This window comes from Sesamum indicum, linkage group LG3, assembly GCF_026168435.1.
Source record: "Sesamum indicum cultivar Baizhima isolate 11 linkage group LG3, ASM2616843v1, whole genome shotgun sequence".
Classification (NCBI taxonomy): Eukaryota; Viridiplantae; Streptophyta; class Magnoliopsida; order Lamiales; family Pedaliaceae; genus Sesamum; species Sesamum indicum.
The window spans coordinates 5,009,592-5,023,147 of NC_142659.1; the positions used below are offsets into that span (position 1 = coordinate 5,009,592).

The 13,556-nt window shown below is 31.0% G+C and overlaps 1 protein-coding gene across 1 annotated transcript; it reads right to left on the bottom strand.

Annotated features, from left to right (window-relative positions):
• Positions 1-415: 415 nt before the first annotated feature.
• On the bottom strand, positions 416-2,255 carry LOC105157247 (transcription factor MYB7). The gene is made up of 3 exons (XM_011073609.3): positions 1,746-2,255; positions 1,526-1,655; positions 416-1,371 (listed from the first exon to the last, which is right to left on the bottom strand). The coding sequence occupies exons 1-3, from the start codon at positions 1,876-1,878 to the stop codon at positions 585-587; spliced, it is 1,050 nt and encodes a 349-aa protein (XP_011071911.1). The 5' UTR covers positions 1,879-2,255; the 3' UTR covers positions 416-584.
• Positions 2,256-13,556: the final 11,301 nt, after the last annotated feature.

Sequence of the window (13,556 nt, forward strand, 5' to 3'; positions counted from 1 at the left end):
TTTCTAATGAAACTTTTTGGAGAAAAATATAATTTTATATTTTTAGATGGAATCTAAATATAATTAATCTAAAATAAATTATATAATCTTTATATACGTAACATATACATATTAATTAAAACAGAAGATCCACTGAGCATTTCCCTAATGGAGGTAGATTGCCAATATTACAAGGTTCAAGAAACGAGGATGTAAGTCTTTCCAAGTCTAGAACATGTATACTCACTACGCAATTATAAATACTGGGACACTATATCTGTATAGTCCCAGATTGCTAAGAAAAGCACAACTGTTTCATGTGGGACTTTCTCACTTGAATGACAGCAGACTTAAGCAGATCAACTACCACACCTGTTAACATCATGGTTGGTCTCTCTATCATGTAATGATTTGGACCACAACACAAATTTCACCCTTTACATGAACTTGTGCAACATTATTTCACCAATCCTCAAACCAATACATACAATCAAGTAAAAAACGAACATAGTATATGCTTTTCAGTTGTCACTAAAACTACCAGAATTCCTGTTTGTGTTTTTGTAGAGAGGAGCAAAATTTAAAGATCAAACCATATATACAGTTTACATTTGCTGGAAGACGTCGAGGGTCGTCCCGGACAGTTCTTGAGACAATGCTGTCAAAGGATAGTTACTATAATCCCCCGAACTCTGATTGTGAAGTTCTTGCCATGGACTCGGCTTCCTCTCCTCAATCTGAATCCCACTGAACTGAAACTGGAACATGGAGTCCAGCTTGTTTCCGGCATCCCAAGAAAACGTGCCAGCATTGTCGATAACGTTGTTGTTGCTATTGCTTGAGCTCTCTTTTGCTTCATTCATCAGATACTTGCTCATTCTTGAAGCTGAATTATCAGAATACTCTCCATCTATCATGTTTTGGTGATCGAAACTTGTTAAATTTGGCATTGAGTTGAATCCGCAGCTTGGGTTTATGGGATTGCCCTCAATCTGGTTCTGCTCGTAAGGCCTCAACTGGCAATGAGATAGAAAATTTGATTGGTAACCGTCAGCATCGACGTTTGCTTGAAACTCAGATAAGAATAGAGGGTCGTAGGCTTGTTTGCTCGTGAAATTATCTCTGTCGATGCAGAGTATACCGTTGAGCTGATACGGCTCTTGCTCCTTTCGCGTTGACGGTGCTAAATTTGGAAGCCCTCTTGGCTGTAAAATCTGTAGTGAAGCTGAGTCTGCGCAGTCTTTCTCGTCCTTCAGTTGTGCTTCGTTTATCGGCCTGTGAGTGTTGGGGTCGATCCCTTGCTTGATCAGCTTCTTCTTGAGGCATGAGTTCCAGAAGTTTTTGATCTCATTGTCTGTTCTTCCAGGCAACTGTGCTGCAATTTGAGCCCACCTGCCATTTTTCAGGCCAAAACATAAGGAAATATGATAAAAACAAGAATAGAACAGAAGGATTTTTCTGACATCGTAACGATCCGTCAGTCCATTGCTAGAAAATTACATTATAGAACATGTTTTCTTGATTATAAACAATATACATCAACAACCTGTTGCCAAGAGCTTCATGGAGAGTAATGATCATATCCTCCTCTTCCTGTGAAAACATTCCTCTCTTGAGATCAGGCCTCAAGTAATTAATCCATCTCAATCTGCAACTCTTTCCACATCTCTGCAGACCTGCATTAATCCCACATTTTTTTTTCTTATTTTCAAGGGACACGAGAGTCTGAATTTGAAGAAAGGGTCCGAAAACAGAAAAACAAGAACCTGCTAACTTAGGCACAGAGCTCCAGCAGCCGACACCGAATCTTGTAATGTAATTGTAGAGTTTCTCATCTTCTTCTGGAGACCACAAGCCTTTCCTCAGCTTCTGCTTGACACAGCAAGAGTTGCGGCCCATTCGTGGTCTACGTTGCAAGAAAACGAGATATCCGAACAAGAACTTAACAGTAACAGTAAGCTTTTATAGCTCCAACTGATTGAATATTTTTTTAGTGATCAGGAGAGCCAAAAAGATGGTTAAAAGGACATTTGTGATCAGCCCTTTTGAGTTGAAAATATCAAAGATAATTTCAGGTGATTTAAAGAGAGGTTAATTTATCAGAAAATGATACTTAGGATTCAAGACATATGAAAGAGAGAGAGAGAAAGAGAGAGAGAGAGAGAGGAAGGTGAAGCAATCAAGTGATTTCTAAGCAAATTCTGGTGCTGCTTTTGCATTGGACTGGATTAGATTTTAAGATATCTCTATCTATAGGAAACAACAGTGAAGGCAGCATAAGTAAGAATAACTATATATTTATGTCTGCTTAAACATATGACAATTGACTATATATACATCTGATGTAAGAACTTAGACAATATTATTCAACCATAGTGTCAATTTTTTTCTACAGCATGACTGATAATGATTTCGCTGATCATATTACAAGCATCATTTTCCTTGTAATAAATGGGATTTAAAGTTCGTCACATGCTAGTTTTAGTTAGAAAAACGTTTTTATATACTTCAAAGTGATACTTTAATTTTTTTGTGTTTTTATTTTACCTTCGTTCTTCCTTTTCGTTACTAAAATCCAGATCTTAGTTTTTCTCTTAACGATCTTCAGAACTTAGCCTAAAATTATGTACGCACATTACCATTTATTTTTGTTATCATATATATTCTCCGTACATCCAAACGATGCAATAAAGGTGATAAATAACTTTTCTAAAACATCGATCTTTTACTAATAATATGAATGCATATATGATGAATTAACAAGAACCATGGGAAGAAGATATATGTATGTACATCTTACTCTTCGCATCTCCAATAAAAAATACATAAATATATTTTTAAAAGGGTAAAAATAAAGAATTTAATATAAAATTCGACAGACACAAGAGAGCCAGAAATTGTAGCTAGGGTCCACGAGTAAAATTAATTATCTTTCAAGAAAACTTTCAAAATCAATAAAAACGAAATAATAACAATAATAATAATAATTAATGTGTGGGCTTCATATATGTAGACAAAATATTTATTGCTAAGGAAAAGTGAAACCCAAAAGCTATATTGTAGAGAAAAAAATAATTAGCATATATGTATAAATATATATATATATATATATATATATATATATATCATGATCAAATCAGGTGAGGTAGGGCACAAATATGCAATTTTTTTGGTTTGCTTTTGGGAAATATGAATTTAACTTCATTTAATGTCAAAGTTTGTGGCATTGTTATGAAATGATGATGATAATGATGCACAATAAGGACACTTTATGTTTTTGTCATATTGTAATTTCTAAGAAACAAAAACATAAGAACTAAGCAAATGACTAATAATTCTAGTCCGAACAAGATTCTATTCGTCAAATTTGAATTAATTACATCAAAATTTATTGTAGTAATTAATATATAATTTAAAGAAAAACTGTAACTCATGTCACAAGTGCAATAACATGGTGTTGGTTATGTCTCACCGAACTTGATTCTAACAATTTGTCTTATTAAAAAGTGATTAATCACATTGTAAGTATTGATACTTATGGAGGTCCAATAGAACGAGGTTAGTATTCTGATGCTTAAGCCAATAACTAAATTTGACTAGAAAATTGATAAACATGAGATAATAATGAAATAAATAATATGGAGTAATGTGTATATAAAAGTAGAAGATAAAAATGTGCTTGTGGAGTGTAGAAATAAGCTAGAAACTCATAGCCTTTCTGTTTGCGAAAGTGAAAAAGTGTATTAAGTGTATATGATAAAAGTTATCTCTTTCTACAACATGGATCTATTTATCGAGGGAATTAGAGCAAAATCTGAGGTTAGTTATGGCAAGCTGCATATAACTGGAAACCTCTAAATGTCAGCTGACTAACGGGAGCATCCGTACCTAATTTGGACTTATCTTTAAAGGGTTATAACTGTTTGAACATGTCTTGTTCAATCAACTCAAGAAATAGGAAGGTGGTTACCACATAGTCCCGTTTCAAGGTGCACAGTGGGCCAGGTTGGCCTAGGACCAGTATGGACCAGCCCATTATTGTTCATGGCTAGTCTTACAGCGGTCCTGGGCCTCTAAGTGGGCCCCAATTGGATCTATTTTTAAACCCAGGCCCAATCTATGGACCAGCCCGGTTGAGGCCCCAATTAGGCCCATATCTGGCCCAGATGTGCTTATTTTTAATGATATTGATGTCTTCTTATAAATAATTATAGGGGGAGGCTGCTAATATAGAGGAGTTTGTTGGAAATTTTTTTAGGGTGATATATCTCTTGATGTATACAATTTATATGACATGTCGTCCCTGCTGCCCGTCATGTGGGCTTGTTGATTGGACCTTATTTTCGGAACCTGCCATATTAGCTTGATTTTGATATAACAAACTTGACACATTTTGTTGTGTCAGTAGGGTTTGGGTATATTGGACCAACAACCAGGGGTTCACTCTTTTACCTTGGGTTCAAAAAAATTATTAAAAAGGACATCACGTATAATAATATTTGTTGGTATTAGAGTATGAAGCCTAACCCAAAATTTAAAGACTCATCCTCCGCTCGTAGATCCAACTATGAATTGTAATTTTTGCCAGGATATGTTTTTACATGGTTCATAAGTGCCCTAATTTAAATAGTTTATAGCTCACCTTTTAATTGTAATTCTTTTTTTTTAAACAATAATAACATGATTATATCAATATTTTAATAAATTGAACGATACACCAGTTTAATAAAATGCCAATGTAATTAAGAACGATTAAAAACATTACAATAACTAATATAAAGTGAGACTAATACCCGTATATTCGGTGGAATTTGAACCCATGAACTCGAACTTAATTATAGGACATCAACTTTAACCACTAAATTCGGACATTCATAATCTAACTGAAATCAATTCCTAACATCTGGTTATATCTCAGCAAACTTGATAAGTAATAAAAGGGTATTTGTGTTTAATAAATTAATATTGTTCTTAATTGTTATGAATAGCTTTTAATAAGTAGTAGCCATTATGATATTGTTGTGATTGAATCATTTTTTGAAAAATGAAGAAATATTGTGATTAAATTTAAAAAATAAATTAAATTATTCAATATTCGACTAAAACCGATTGAGTTCAAAAGTCAAACAATAAATTTGTTCAATAAACTTTTAAGTTAGGTCCGAACTCGATTTGATTAATATAAAAGTAATAAAACATAATTAAAAAGATTAAATTACTCGAGCTCGGCTATACTTGTTATTCAATTAAAGCTCATTTAAACTCGATCAGATTAATAATCAAATTAAATTCAATCATAATTTTTAGAATTTAATAATAATACAAACAAGCTAAGCTTATACAATAATATGATCAACTCGACTCAAATCATTTATAGCCGTATGATAAAAATTAGCATCTCCTATCGCTATCCAACTACTTTTGTTTTCAGGGTGGATAGGTTTTTTCATAAAGGCCGTTGGAACATTTTTTAAAAGTATTAACGGCATAATTATTATTTATAATTAATTATTACAAACAAAATTAAATTATTAAATGAAAAACATCTTATACAATTAAAAAAAGAAAAAGAAAAAGTGCAAGATGCTTATTTAATTTTCATAATTTGAAGAGTCAAAACATAATACTTATTCAGTTATTTTCAAGAAAACTTTTCACAATAGTAATATTTTTCAATAAATCTAATTTTAACTTGTTAGGCTCTAAATTTTAATTAGGGATGATTACACGACCACACTTTTAGGTTTGGTGTAATTATATGTAAATTCGATATAATTTGAAAAATTACATTTAATACTTTTAAGGTTGTTGTCATCTAATAAATGGGTCCTTCCATTGGTCATAATTAATTAAATTTATTGATATTGATTAAAAGAAATTAAACAAAAATCGATATTCACTCTCTCCATTGACTTATAATTTACTATTGTAGGTTAAATCAATCTTTTCTGAACAAATCATCCTTATAAGGATGATATATCTTCTCACATGCATCGATGCGTGAAGATGTTAAAGTTAATTTGATTATAAAATAATTTATTTGACATGAAATAAGTCAATCAGGCATAAATATAGATTTTCATCCATATTTTGTTATTAATATCAACAAATTTAGGTGAATTTGGCTAACGGAAGGACTTATTTGTTATATGAAACAAACCTCATGATATTTTATATAATTACGAATACTCCTTCATTGTTTGAAAAATTATCAATATCCCTATGATTCTAGCAGTCGTATAACAATTAGCCCATCCTTATTCTCAATAGTAAGTTTGAAAATTTAATTTTTTTTAAAAGTTATTAATTTCTTATAATTTTTAAAATTTTTCCATCCACCCCATCCGATTTTTTTATAAATTTTTATTTTTTCCAAAAAAAAAAATACGAAAAAAATACTATAAGGGCAAATTGATAATTTCATACCTCCATCGAAAAATTATGTAATTTTATCAATGATCAGGAGTATTTGTAATTTTTTAAAAAATGCTGAGATATTTGTAATTAATATACCAAACTTTAGGAAAATTCGTTGTTATTTACTCAATTTTTCAAATCACAAAAACATACATATAATTATATCAATTTTATAGAAGAGCAGTGTAATTACGCTTTTTAATTATGTTTCTAAAGTTTACATCTTACTTTTTTGAAAATAAAAAACCACATCCGTTTTCAATGGCACTATCTTACATTCTGATGAAAATAAATAATATTTAATTGATTAAAAACATAAATCGAATATATATATCTCAAATAACTCCAAAAAAAAATGTCATTCATCTTATAAATATATTAAATTCAACTTACAAGTCCTCTTTACTTTATAATTAACTAGTCGTCATGATATGTCATTTTTAATGTGTATATAATAAATAACTTTTTTATTTTAAAATATATACTCTAAATAAAAATAAAATATATAAATTAATAAATTATAATAAAAAAATCAACTTTAAAGAATCATTGACAAAACTAAAAAAGAATCGCATATTAATGTCACAAATCACTCGTCCATCAATAAAAAATGTATTTCAATTTTATATTACTAGCCTTTGTGGCACCTTGAGTTTTTATGTGCATATAATAAATAATTTTTTACGTTTTAAAATATATTATAAATAAGAGTAAAATATATAAATCAGTACATTTTATTAATAAAAAAAAAAGAAATAGTAATTTATCAATTAATGTAAATTTTGAAAATTCGAATAAGTTATTTTATATCATGAAAGGTATTTTTAACTTAATAAAAAATTAGTGTGACGATATTATTAACTATCATTTGTAACTGTGGATGGACTTTTTTTTTGGGTAAAATGCAATTTGAGCCCCCCCTCCCCCCGTCACTGTTACAAAAAATATTTAAAATACCCCCCTTTGAAAAATACAACATTAAAAAGTCCTTGTGAGATTAAAAATGTAGCAAACAACCCCCTCGACCCCAGAGGTGCATCATAAGCGCCATTTTTTTATTTTTTTTATTTTATAATTTTAATAAATTTTTTTATCTTTATTTTTCTATCTTGTAGATCTCATATGATATAAATGAATGGTTTAAATCTTATCAATATTATTTAGATTTATAAATATATTTTAAAATAATGTATATTTTTATATATTTAATATATAAATTTATATGTCATTAACATAGATAGTTATTTATACATTTAATATATACAGAGAGAGGGGGGGGGGGGGGAGGGTAAGGAGGTGCCGGCGTGGGAAGGGCCAAGAGGGGAGGGGATGTGGGGGCGCGCGGACGAGCCAAACGAAGTTAAAATAGAGGAAGAAGGAGGCTCGCGGGGAAGGGGGCGGCGAACGACAGCGAAGTGAGAGATGGGCGGACAACGATGGGGCGTGGAGGCAGTGGACTGCGGCGGCTAGGCATTAGTTGCTGCAAGGAAGACGACGGCGATGAGGGGGTGGCAGTGAGGGGGCGGTGGTGGGAGGAAGGGAGGGAGGAGACGGATTGGGGAAGATGTTATATCTTTTAAATATATTTAAATATTTTATTCATATTTAATAAAAGGTTAATTATATGTTGTCATTCGAATTATGACTGTTTTTTCACGTTTTGGCATCTAAATGTTTTTTTTGTGTGTCAACATACCATTTCAACGTTATGAAATTTTGCATTTTGCTATGTATAATTATTTTTCACCAAGTTTTGTAAAAAAAAAATCACGTGCAATGTAACATGTGATATTTAAGAGTTATGTGAAGTGATATCCTCACATATGCACAACATGTGATATTTTTTAGGCAAAAAACTTTAGCAAAAGAATGGTTATATATGGTAAAGTACAAATTTCACAAAGTTGATACGATAACTTGACACAAAAAAAATTAAAATGTCAAAGTATAAAAATGGAGATAGTTCGAATGGCAAAATGTGATCTATCTTTTAATAAATAAAAATATGATAAATATTTATATATTGAATCCAAACCGTTAATTTAAACTAATTGAAATTTGAACTATTGAGTTATGTGTTGAATTTGGACTTTTGATTCAAAATCTAATAAAATCTAGTCGTTGGTATATTTTTTTTTTCAAGAAGGGCGGGTGTACTATACCTCCAGAGTCAAGGAAGTTGTTTGCTATATTTTAAATATCATAAAAGTCTTTTTTAATATTTTATTTTTTTATAAGAAAATATTTTAAGTATTGTCGATAATACAGGAAGATGAATTGTATTTTTTTTTTTATATATATTAGTATAGATATAAATTTTTGTTTTACGAGATCGTGTAATAACAAGGCCGACAGTGACACGTTGGACGACAAAAATCTTTAATTATAGGCTATGGAATTGTGCCAGAGCGCACCCAATCACTCCCACTCTCTCTACAGTTATGCAGTTATCCGCTTCTTGTCTTGTCCTGTCTCCTCACTTGTTTCTTTCGTTACTGTCTCCTCCAATTACTAAGAGCAATCATTTCCTTTTCTTTCGAGTCCGGTTTACTTTTTAGGGTTAAATACATTTAAGATAATTATATTTTTCTTTCAGGAGATTTATTATAATTATGCATAGATTTTTTTGTGATTTAAAAAATTACATTTAACACTTTTAAGGTTTGTTTTTTTCTAACAAGTTAGTCCCTCCATTAATCAAAATTCACTAAATTTATTAATATTAACAGAAAAAATTGAATGAAAATTAATATATACCTTCGATTGACTTATTACTGACTTATTGTAGATCAAACAATTTCTTTCGGACTAAACTGCCCTTATAACGGTGAAGATGTATCTCCTCCTATGCATTAACGTGTGATGGCGTATGAGGGTAATTTACTATCATAAAAAGATTTATTTAACCTATAATAAGTTAGTAATAAGTCAATTGGGGGTAAATATAGATTTTTTTCAATATTAGCAAATTCGTGAATTTTAACTAACGAAGGGACTAATTTATTAGATATAAGCAAACTTCAGGGGTGCTAGATATAATTTCTCAAACTACATGGAGTTTATATGTAATTACATCAAATCTCAAGGGAGGAAAGTGTAATTATCTCTAATTATTTTTAATGTCGCAAGTACTCTCTATATTAATAAATATAATATCTATGTCCTAAAATTAAATATTTAAATAATATTTTCTTTATTGTAGATATATAATCAATTTTTTTTAAATATTTTAATTTTAAATTCAATTATAAAACTTTTAATTAATAAAAATATATTTCAATTATAATAAAATAAAATATAATTAGTAAGTTAAATAGTTCAAATTTTATTACATTTGATAAACCCCAAGGTAAGTCATGAATGAGTACAATAAATACATAAAAATAAATTTATGAGGAAAATTTTATTAGTTTTATAATAAAATTAAGTTATTAAGTATTTAATTTTTTAAATAAAAAGGAGTAGTCACATATCCATTTTTTAAAAATATTTTCGTTGAAAAATATGACAAAATAAATTTATTCATTTTTTCCTAAAACTTTTGGTTAAACATGTATTAGTCAAAAAAATTTTAAAAGTATTTATAAGTTGTTGGGATATTATATTTGAAAACAAATATTAAAAGTTTCCTATAAAATGCATGCATGCTCTATCGGAGGAAGCACCACAATCCTTTTAGAGTGAAAAATGAAGTGAAAAAAAAAAAAGATCAAGAGTAGAATTATGGTTAATTTTGTTCTACATAATACAAGTATGTTATATAATCAGACAAATAATTGATCTGAAGATGTGGTCAGAACTGCAGATATGATACAACTTTATATATTCAACGTGGTGATATTTTTTTTCGAGTTCTTTAGCTGGTCCCACATCACACATTGTTCTATAGGTGTTGCAGAATATGAACTTTTAGGGTCTTCCAATATGGTCATGTTGAGATTGACACATACCTTATTACTGCATTAGTTAATAGATGGCGACCCTTGATACATACTTCTTATCTTCCGATTGATGAGGGGACGGTCACACTTTAGGACATCGTGGCCGTATGGGCCCGTTCTGATTGAAGGTAATTCAAAGTGGACTCTTGAAGAGTGGCAAGATTATTACCACCATTTGTATGGTTCCCGCCAGATAAGAATTTCATTAGATATTTTCTAATAAAACTCACTGTATTACATGAGCGCTTGCTTGCCCACACGAATGACAATGATAGTCTCCTTGTTGTATTTACGTCACATGGTGAACATTTGTGAAGGTGTTACCTCTAATTGGGGTATAACAGTGTTAGCTTATATGTACAAAGAGTTATGTACACATCGCAGAGAGGAAAAACCAATATAGGTGGACCAATGCAGTTGTTATAAATATGGATTTGGCCCCGTACTATAACACTCGCATTGATTCCCTCCAACAATATCTCCTATTTGCGTCCAACCACAATAGACAATGAAAACATTCTTCATATCCCTCCATATATTGCACGGTATACACCATGCATTTATTTTTATATTCAGTAAAATACAACTTTTATTTTTAGTTAGTTTTGTTTTTGTACTTGTTTAGGTGGGTGTATCATGTATCTCACACACATACGACTCACAATGCTCTACGGCTTTTTGCCCTACGTATAGTATATTTCGTGATATATAGAATTACGTATATTGATGTAATGGTAAAATATTATAGTTTATTTAGACACCAAATTATGGTGGCACACCTGATGTCTAGTTACTGTTGTTGAATGCCCATCGCACTACGTGGAATATTAAATGTCCATTGATTCACTATGCCGTTGTGGATATATATCACTCAGAATGGGTTTGTCGTCAATTAGGCATGGTTCAAAACGTCCCCTCCGAACCCAAATATAAGTAAAAAGATATCTACATTCACTTGACAGATGAGGACGCCAAAGGAAGATTGGGCATGGTTTCACAAAGAATATATTGCACAATAGAATGACTGGCCATCATTCATTGTGGAGAGACCTCAAATCTCGTAGTATTGCACAAGGACCGGCATAATCTTCATTAATTCCAAACTTGCCCATTGCTTGAGTTACTGCTGGAAAACTGAGTGAATCTTGTGTTAATATAGACATGTACACAATCACCAACAAATAGGACATTCGGTACAATATTATTATAAATTTTATTTGCGTCAACAAAAATATCAACTGACACATATCCATTAACTAGAGTGAAAAAAAAATTACTCACCTGAATCTATTTTAATTGGCAACACAATCTCCCGTCTTACAGTAATAACTATTGCTGCCAAATTATAGCCATTCAATAGAAATATTATATAAAAATGTTGAATGAGGGAATAAAATTAAAAATTAATGTAATTTTTTTTTGTTGAGATAGCATTTTCCATCTAAATCCCAATAAAAGGAGTCAGGTGTATACAAAAAATTCTCAAATGGGGTGTAAATATAATTTAAAATTTATTTAGAGAAATAATAATAATAATAATAAATGACAAATTATATTGTGTAAATTGACAAACAACCATCGAACCTAAGACTAGCGTCATTATAACTTATAAGGGGGTCAACAATTGTGATTACAATTAAATCAAACCCATCAAACCAAATAGGAAAGAAATTATGCACAACAAACATTAATTATTGTTATCACAATAGTTTCATAATTAGGCAGATAATTGATGCTGTTTTCTTTGTGCAGTTAAATTATCAGAGGTGGGGAATTAATTAAGAGGGTCCAAAAGCATGAGCTAATTATGAAGGAATTTAACAAAATAATTAACCCATTTTTTAAGTTAATTAAAGCAATTATGTGACAAGTCAAGTCTAACTAACCAACTTGAAAAGAAAGAAGCTTCATGAGATTCTCAGGTGGGTGCAAGAATAATATCATCATCACTAATAATTATAAAGGTAACAAAAATAATAATAAGTTATGAATAATAAATAAATAAATTGAGATAAATTAATATTTATATATTTGATACGGCTTGAACTCATTATCTTATACTATTATTGATGTCCCTCGAAAGGGATTGACTTAAACTCTCAAGTGACCCATAAGAAAAACAGCCCAACCCAGGCAAAGACCCAAGTAGAAGGCAACCCTTGTTGATGTCGTGGCAGTCCGTTAGACTAACCATTCTTGCCGGATCATCCGAGGAGCTAAGGGCACGAATAAGCTTCAACCCCCACCAGCTTGGACACGCGGCAATAGGGCAAGAAGGTAAAATCCATCCTCAAATGTAGTGTAACTGTCCAGCCAAAGAGGGCGGAGTCCTACTCGCTAAGGAATCCCTTTGGGATTTTACCACTTCACTTGAAAGCTAACGAGGAGAATAAATTTTAGCTATCAAAGTTTGGAACACGTGGTAGTAGGAGGGGGGAACTCGAAGCTCATCCATATCCCACTATCGCAATCACCTGCCTGAGAAGCGCGTACCCCACTTGCAGTGGATTTTACCTCGGACTTGCCTCAACTTATAAACACTAGAAAAAAAATTACTCTTACTTACCATTTAATGGATATGGACTACAAGTCGTGGTAAACAATTATTTATTAATCATAGTCAACAACTGCAAAAACCATAGCTAACAACGGTGCACGGCCATGATCGATGGTTATTTACTATGGTTATTTATTTCTAATCATGACAATTATCTATCATTAAATGTTATATTTTCTTCAAGTGAAATTCAAGCACCAAAATACGAATTGACACATTATTTTACACTCAACCACATTCATTGGCACACTGGCAATTTCTATTACTTCTGTTTCTTAATTTTCCACACTATTAATCACTACGGCTTAAAAGCCTAGCAAAACAATACTATCTACCATAATCAAACAAATTCAATGCGAAAATTTAAGATTAGACCATGGTTAATCAACATCTGTTATGATTTTAACTTTGGCTAAAGTATCTGCCACAACTTTTAGCTGTAGTAAATATTTTGGTTCTATCCACCATAATTTTTTACTTTTAACTATAACAATTAATCATAATTAAAAATAATTATAATTCTCTTAGGGTGCCATTAAGTTAGTTGGACTGCGAGCATAGACGCACTTTGTACTTGATGGTTTCAAAGGCTAAGATACATACCGACAATTATTATGTAATTAGTTACTCTTTATACTTTATATTAATTTTATAATAAATAA